Source organism: Limulus polyphemus, unplaced genomic scaffold, assembly GCF_000517525.1.
Source record: "Limulus polyphemus unplaced genomic scaffold, Limulus_polyphemus-2.1.2 Scaffold3306, whole genome shotgun sequence".
NCBI classification, from domain to species: Eukaryota; Metazoa; Arthropoda; class Merostomata; order Xiphosura; family Limulidae; genus Limulus; species Limulus polyphemus.
Window position 1 is genome coordinate 110,983 of NW_013668916.1, and position 9,007 is coordinate 119,989.

A 9,007-nucleotide genomic window follows, 5' to 3' on the forward strand; every position below is an offset into this window, starting at 1 on the left:
TGACTGAAAGGGCTAGCATGTTTGGTGGGACGGGGATTCGAACCCGCGACCCTCAGATTGCGAGTCGAGCGCCCTAACCACCTGGCCATGCCGGGCCGTCGCGAGTGGTTACAAATAAGCTTTGCTAGCAATATAAAACCTCGTTATAATGGACACAGAGGTGTCGGACGATAGTGCATATAATTTTGATTACCTGTCTAAGCTCAGTCAACAATTGAAGAAGCGCAGTTCCATGTGCATGCAACATTAAACGTGAGGATCATGCAAAATGTGATTAGCCTAAACACGTGTAATTTCGTTTTGTTGTGTTAGTTATATAGGGTAAAAATATATATTTATATAAACATTAAATATAATTAATATATTTATGAATGTATATTAGACTAGTAATAAAAGATGGAATAAAACAATCATTATACCCAAACTGCCACCTAGTGAGCATAGTTTTTATCACCTACTTGTGAACGAGGAAAATAATGGTATTTTATATTTTTAACCCGAACGACACTTCACATGCGACACGTGGACTGAAGGACTGCTCACCGGAGGAAAAGTACAAGTCAAAGAACCTGCTGCGTACCTGATTACTATTAGCCAATTAGCGGGATTGACTAACATGTTTATAAAACCCACCCCAGCTGATAGTTGTAAGCGTGTTCAGTGGCATGTCGCGCTCGAGCCTCTGGATCCTCAGCCCACTACATTAAATACTAGGCCATGCTCAGCCAAGGAAAACAATTGAAAATATCCAAACGATTGTAATTGCGAGAGAAAAAAAAAGGTAGGCTCAAATATTCGATTAGAATGTATAGCGTAGACCATATCGACTCCATTACCTCCTCATAAATATACAAATTCTGTTGTATTTCGAGGTTAGGGCGCTTGACTCGAATTCTGTGGGTCGTGAATTCGAATCTCGACACCAAACATGTTCATCTTTTCAGACGTGAGGATGTTATAATGTGACAGTCAATCCCACTTTTCGTTGGTGAAAGATTTGGTGGGTGGTGTTAACTAGTTGCCTTCCCTGTAGTTTTTCACTTTTAAATTAGGTACGGCTAGCGCAAATGTCCCTCGAGTAGCTTTGCACGAAATTCAATAAACAATGTTGTATTTCATGCTAATCTTTGATGTGGAAATATACACCCACTTTGTATATCCTTCGCCAACAAATCAGTTCGCCATTTAAGACTTTGACTCCACGTCTGTGCAGAAAAGATGCCTTAAATACATTGTTAATGATGGCAAACATTTTGAACATCTGTAATATTAAACTGATTTAGTGATCTTGAAAAACATTTCTCTTAATACTTGTAGTTTCGTTTTCCTTTATTGAGGGGTTCACTGTATATCTTAGGCTGTCTATATTTGTTACTATGGTAGGTTTACAACGCATAACTTCACTGTGATAAAGTCAAACGAAAACAGTTGTAACTTTTTGAAACAATAACGCGAAAACAAACTTATTTAGTTTAAAATAGTGACGGAGAAGTGAAATAAAAATCGTACAAGAACAAGTAGTCAATCTAAGTGATTGGTAAAAAAAATATGATTGAAACATGTAACACGGGATTATTAACATAACTACAGATTTTATACTTATAAATCATAGACTGTATAGCTAAGTAGATCTGTATTTGGCCCCCCAATGGCACAGCGGTATGTCTGCGGAATTACAACGCTAGAATCCGGGTTTCGATACCCGTGGTGGGCAGAGCACAGATAGCCCTTTGTGTAGCTTTGTGCATAATTACAAACAAACAAGATCTGTATTTATAGGGCAATAATACTCATACTACGACCAGCCCAGAAGTGTAATATTCAGCACTAGTGTTTCTTTGCTAATAAGATATCGATTGGATTATATGTATATATTATTCGAGGAATTGTTCACGTGTAACATTTTGTTCCTACGTCGACTTTTAATTTATTTCGTTAGGAAAGAGTATTTTTGGCTTCTCATCTAGTTCTAGAATTCCATTTTACTTCAACTTTAAGAGATATTAACGTACATCACGCAACAATGACAACGTCACGATCAACTAAGGATTATGGTTTTGAACGCTATCACATCTTATCAGCCCAGGTCGTGAAGAAGAAAAAATCACTGACTAAAAGCAATTATGCACTCAGGTCTGGGACTGTTCTGGCGAAGTTTTCTAACACGAAAACAGTGTTATAGAGAATAGATTTACGCATATATACTGAATCGAAGCACCAGCGTTTCTTGTAGCAGTTCGTAAATTCAGACAAATATTTGCTAGAATGTGTATTTGTTTTTGGAATTTCGTGCAAAGCTACTCAAGGGCTACTCGTCTCTGATTTTGAAGTGATAGACTGGAGGGAAGGCAGCTAGTTGACATCACTCACCGCCAGGCCATTTCCTAGAAAACAAAAATATTATAACCATTTCTTGAATCTCCAAATGTTGTATATAACACTAAATGATTAAATAGAAATATACGGAGTCTTATTTGTCACTAACAAGTGAAGTTCATAATACAGTAAGAAACTGAATCGTGTATTGTTACAAAAACTTAGTACTAAAAGGTGCAACTAATGTGAATACAATCACAACTATTTACAACTATTTAGGACACATCGCTCGCAATCTGAGGGTCGCGGGTTCGAATCCCTGTCACACCAAACCTGCTCGCCCTTTCAGCCGTGGGGGCGTTATAATGTGACGGTCAATCCCACTATTCGTTGGTAAAAGAGTAGCCCAAGAGTTGGCGGCGGGTGGTGATGACAGTGTTATAGTCATATTATAGTTACAGTTATAGTCCTGTAGCTTTGCGTGAAATTCAAAACAAACAATAAATAGTGTAAAATGTCACACACAAAAAAAAGTTTTCGCTGTTAAATTATACTACTGACAAAATATTAATATTTAAAATGATGTAATTTAGTGCATTTCTTCAGATGTTTAATAAATGGCTCTTCAGCAAGTTTGATGTACACATTCGTGACATTAGAAGCAAAAAAGAAACGGTCGTTGAATATGTACAAGGCAGTTGGAAAGGCAATAAAAGCAAGTTGAAAAGGTCAAATGTTATTATTAAAGGCGTTACATGCATACTTTAGTGAGTGAATTCGTAACATTTCGTGTAAATCAAGGAATTTAAATGCTATAATATATTATAAGGGTTGATATCTGATGTTCGCTGACGACTCAAACGTTTTAGCATGTTTCGTACGTATATAAAATACATGTATCAGTTTTCACGCACTACAGTGATATATTCAGACTGTTGAGGGTTTTGTACTATACAACAAGCTTCGATTTGTCTTTTCGCATGTTTTACTGTAATTAGAATAATTGAATAATAATTCTCTGCCTACCTGATCTGTCGTTAGCAGGTTTTATTGTTTTTCGCTATAGCTTTTAAGTTGCTGTACTCTCAGTACTATGAATGTTAATTATGATAAGGTAGTGTTTTCTGAACGTTTTTAAGTCGTCCTTACCTCTTCTTGTTTATTATTTGATAAGTGTGATGATCACTAAATACTTATAGTAAAATAAATACACTTTGTACAATAATAATTATCTTACTTTCAGTTTATGCAAATTATTGTTCGTTTAAATTATTCTTAGGAGAATAACATTGACTGACTAGTGTTATTATGTAGAAGCATCTTTTTGCCTACGTCATATATAATGTTACACCTCCTAACTCACGTACATGATATAAATATGAATATTATCCGGAAAAGTATATATTTGTTCGTCTCATCATCAGACGGAATGAGCGTAGTATGTATGCTATATCTAAATAGTAAATATTAAGTTTGATTTGGTTTGTTTGAAGTTAAGCACAAAGCTACAGAATGCTCTGTCCACCACGGGTATCAAAACCCGGTTTTTAGCGTTGTGAGTCAGCAGACTGTGGGGCAAATATTAAGTATACTGTTGTATCTTTATACTTGTCATGGGACATTAGTATTATACCTATTATATTTTTAAACACTCCATTCTTTATCTAGTCCCTTAGGAATTAAAAAAAATAGAAGAGTGTATAATAATAGCATTCCAACCACACTCCATTTGTCATATCCATTGCCGATGACGCGTTTCCCTCAATCCAGAGTTCCTAAGGTCGACTTGGTTAAAAGAAACAAAAAAGTGTTTGGAACATTATTTATATACAAGCCTTCTGATACAACAACAATTGTTTACAAGCTGACGAAGCATAATTATAATTATACTCTGTTTGTTGTATCCCTGCCGGCTTGAAGAGTTCTGGATTGAGCGAAACGCGTCGTCGGCAGTAGGCATGGCGACTATAGTGTGGTTAGAATTTCATTATTTCGAAATATTCTGTAGTATCGTCTATTTTTATTCTATCTGATGAAGGCCTGAACAAATATGGCCGAAACATGTGGTAAAATACCTTTATTTTTGCAATAATAAATATTTGGTGGCTTAAATAACGTATTACTTTTATTAACCGTTATTTGACAAAAGCCTCTGTATGTGTGTGTCCCTTATAATTGGTGAACCACTTGGAAAATTGTCACCAAACCTGGCATATCTCCTCGTGTCTGTCTTGGTGTGATTTAAGGAGTTGTCTTTTGGATTTGACCCCCCCCCCCCCTCTGTGTAATCTAGCCCGCAAGTCTTTATATCTTCCTCGTGCATTTAACCGATACGTCAGCTAATACATAGTACATGAATTATAAAAGGGTCATAAACCTGCCTAACGACAAAGAAAACATCGAATTATTTGAAAGATCTGGTTTAGCTATCTAATGACAAGAAAATTTTATTTAGAAAATCAATAATATACAGATATACTTATGAATGTCTAACTTAAACACAACTCAAACTATATCATTCAATATTTAATGTCACGGCTTTAAAACAATATAAAATTAATCTCCGTTTCTAAAGTAAGTGGTCATAAGAAAATATTTCAATTATTTTATTAGTTCATTTCATTAACAAAGGTTTGTTAATCGAGTTCTTTGGTTTTGAAAGTTTATCTATAAGTCTGATCTTATTACTCATAGAATTATTATTAATTTGATAGTCCCCTAAAATAAAACATGGGTTCATTAATTATTGAATGACTCGATTAATTTGAAATTAATGAGAAAAAAATATATTATTTATTCTGGATATTATTTCTAAAATAAAGGCGTTTAGAAGAACCAGTGTTCAATGCTGCAACAACACTTGGTTAAAATAAACAACAGAGAATCTTGCCCTGAGCAAAGAATATTAGATATGTGAACAGTTTTGCGTCTAATTATGAGAAACGTAATTTATGAAGTTTACTTTCTTAACTCTGGATTAATAACAATGTATAACTTTTGAGTGATATTTGATAGTTATGTGGAAGATTACGTTGTGCTTCAGTTTTTGAAATTTCGATTATTTTTATAACTTCTTTGTAAACATCTGACCTTATTTTGTAGTAAATCAAAATAATGAAAGTTTGTCAAATAAATTAAACATGAAATTTACAATAACAAAGGAGATGCTAATATTTAACATGAGAAAAATAATTGTTCAAGGAACAAACATGCAACTAATTTTACTTGAAAGTTATTGTTGATGTTATAGCGCAAATCTACACAATGGGCTACCTACGCTCTCTCCACCGCGATGAATCGAATCCCGAATTTTAGCATTGTATGTCCGTAAACTTACCGCTGACCAACCAGGGACTTTATTGGAAAGGGCTACAGAAAAATAACTTTCTGGATGAATTTATAAACCATGTCAGTTATCTTTAAGCTTCCCAGTGGTCCAACGGTAAGTCTTAAGGCTTGTTACGCTAAAAATTGGATTTCGATACCCGTGGCACAACAAACAAACAAAAGTTATTTTTAAGCTTCAAGATATGCTTCTTACGCGTCTATAAGACGTGTCTGTTATAATTTTTAATATGTTAATTAAGAAATCAACATATAAATATGTGGTAAATTGAACTTCTAGCATCTTTTCAACAAACACTAATTCTTCTTTGAATGAAGCATGACTTCTCAAGAATATTTCTTTGTTTAAATTAATACCAAACTACTTATTTGGGTATTTATCCGGAGGTTTGGGAAGTGAGGCTGATTAAAGACTAGTTTTATTTAATTTAGTAAAAAAAACGAAAAAAAAATAGCACGATAAACATCTTACTATCTAAGACTACCATAAAGCCCTAAGAGTTAAAATATTTTTTGATTTTCTAATTTAATTCATCTTTGTTTGTGCACTTACATCCAACTTAATCCTGAATCGGGCGTGGCCAAGTGGTTAACGTGGCCTAGTGTATCCAAGAGTCCATGGTTCACGTCCCGTTGTTGCTCTTTACGACTATGTGTGCGTTATAAGAGTGATGAAGCCCAAAAGTTGATGGTGGATACTATTGACTAACTGCCTGCTCTCTAATCTACGAGTTCAAAATTAGGCCCGGCTAGCGCAAATAGTCCTAGCTTGCTTTGTGCAAATAGTTGAAATACCCAAACTATAACCAACTCACATATATATGACGGTCGGTGTGCTTTCTGGAAACGCATACTTAAGTTTATGTACAACGCGTACTTAAATTTATGTACAGTATGAGCTAATTAATACACATTAAAACATCGGATAAATTTGAGAATTTTACAACAGAATAAAAATCTTTATAAATATTACAATCATAATAAAATAAAAATTTTACAGTCTAAAAAAGTAATTATAACAAAAGTGATATTATTAACAATGCATTTGGTTTATACCCACAATGTATGTATTCACTATATCAGCCTGACAAAATGTTACTCTTAAAAGTACTTTTAGAAGAAAAAAAACATTTATTTTTCCTTTCGACCTTATTGCCATCGAAGTAGTGGTTGGTCGGTATTTTTTAAACCAGGAATTTTTTACTCCAGGGTGACTAGCACAGTCAACATGTTTGGTGACGGAAATTCGAACTCGCGACCCTTAGATTGCGAATTGAGCGTCCTAACCACCTGGCCTAGAAAAAAAATAATGCACCTTTAAATACGCATTTATGTTAAGCAATGCACCAGTTTCTGATTTAATTTATGATAGGATGATTTTTTTTACGAAAACCTTTATAATTTTCTAGGAAGCAAAGGAAGTGGGAGAGCCCTCTGTGGTCGAGGAGGTTGTAAGTAGACCTGGTCCGTCCCGCCCCAGGATACCGGAAATGGTGGTTCAAAGAGACTTCCGAAAGGTCGGTGGGATCACTTCGGAGGTCTTTCGGCAAATTGAAGCTGTCGAGAATGACTACGATGCTACAACAGCTGCTAATATCGAGGTGGTAGAGAGACGTGGAGAGATGGTCATCCGGGTTTTAGACCCTCGCAGGTTAGGTAGAGTTGGGGCCGAAGCTAGTAAAAAGTACCTGAGTGCTGCTACTAGTAGTCATACTGTTCAATTCATAGAAATTATCAAAAGGCCAGGACAGACGTTGGGGTTATATATAAGAGAGGGGGACGGGATCCGGCGGACAGGGGGAATGTACATCTCCAGAATAGCTCTGGAAAGTGCTGTGTACACCAGTGGATTGCTTAAAGTAGGTGATGAGATTCTAGCTGTGAACTTGGTTGATGTGAAGCACATGAGTTTGGACGACGTGGTCATCATCATGTCCATTCCAAGGCGTCTGGTGTTAACCATTCGCTCTAAGATCCCTGGAAGACTGCCCACTCACCCTCCAAGAAGGATTCTAGAAGAGATGCGCCCACCCATTGTAGTGTTGAAGAAAGAGATGGAAGAGGAAATCATGGAAGATGTTAACGGTAACAGCGAAAACGGGCAGTTAATCCATGCCAGGACAAAAGGCTTGCCATCAGGAATACCACCAGTAGCAATTCCATTAAAAGACCAAGAAAGACGACAGTATGATGACCACGGCCTCTACTATAACTCCCGTCCTCGCCTTCACAGAGCACCGAGGGTTGAAGCTCGGGAGGAAGAGAGACATTGGCGAGGGGAACCAGAAATATCTAGGCGTTCAACAATTACGCGTCAGCCAAGGACTCATTACAGGTATCCAAAAAAAATGTTAGAAAGCTTAGCAGAACAGGTACACACATTTCGCAGGTCCCCACCTCCACCAGCTCCTTACAAAAGAACCCAGCCACCTCGCAAAACTTTAGCTTCAAGACCTGAAAGAAGCAGCACTTCACGTGGCAGATACTGGGACGAATACGAAGCTGCTTTAAGTGGTCGACCAACAAGGATTCTAAGGGCGGAGAGTGAACAAAGGATTCCAAGAGATAATTACCAAGAAGAGGACATGAGAAACAGATATGCTGCTAGAAATCATCGACTTAGTTCACAAATGATGAGAATTATGCAACCAAGAGGTCGAACACGCCGATCTCTTAGAGAAGGCCCACCCCAGTCTGGAATCCTGCGGCAGCGACGCTCTGTGATAGAAAGTTGTTCCGATACCGAAGTGCATACAAACTCCAGGGAACCTGTTGTTTTGTATAGACAACATAGTTTAGGTCGTGTGACACCATCTATGGGTCATTTCCAATTCAGAAGCAATTCACTGCCACGAGTTCGAGCTGCTGACCTAGAGACCCGGACACACCGCCAGTCTGTCCGTTTTGGAAACAAAACTTTGCCTTACGACTCTCAGGAGGACAGCGATGGCGCATTGTCTGCCCCAGAGCTTCCATTCTCCAAATCGGGTCGGAGAGGCTCAGGTAAGACCTTCTTTTTGTATGTTTCTGTTTCCGACTCAAAATTGTGACTTCTTTTGAAGCTTAAACTTCAACAGTTACTTTGAAACTTAATTGTCACTAGCTGACGTACCCTTCCAACGCAAGGGAAAGACATAGGTGTCCAAGAGGATTACATGGGGGTAAATTCCGAATCCCGACCCTCTCACCAATGTAACTCTCCGGAGAGAGGGGGGCTAAAGGTACGTACCAAGTTTGATGACAATCAGTTCAGTGATTTGCTAGTTATGAGCAAACACACATAGATAAGTTCCAACAAGAATAGTGAAATATTTTATGACTCCCCCCTCTCTCTCTAGCAAGTCAA

The 9,007-nt window shown here is 37.1% G+C and overlaps 1 protein-coding gene across 1 annotated transcript in view; it reads left to right on the top strand.

The window, feature by feature from the left end:
• The window catches only part of LOC106469104 (rho GTPase-activating protein 100F-like), a gene marked incomplete at its 3' end in the record, with an annotated part of 80,593 nt that extends 71,929 nt beyond the window's left edge, over positions 1-8,664 (top strand). Inside the window, exon 3 of the mRNA XM_022397527.1 lies at positions 7,071-8,664. Within this exon, the coding sequence (XP_022253235.1) occupies positions 7,071-8,664 (1,594 nt within the window). The remainder of the gene's footprint in view (positions 1-7,070) is intronic.
• Positions 8,665-9,007: the final 343 nt, after the last annotated feature.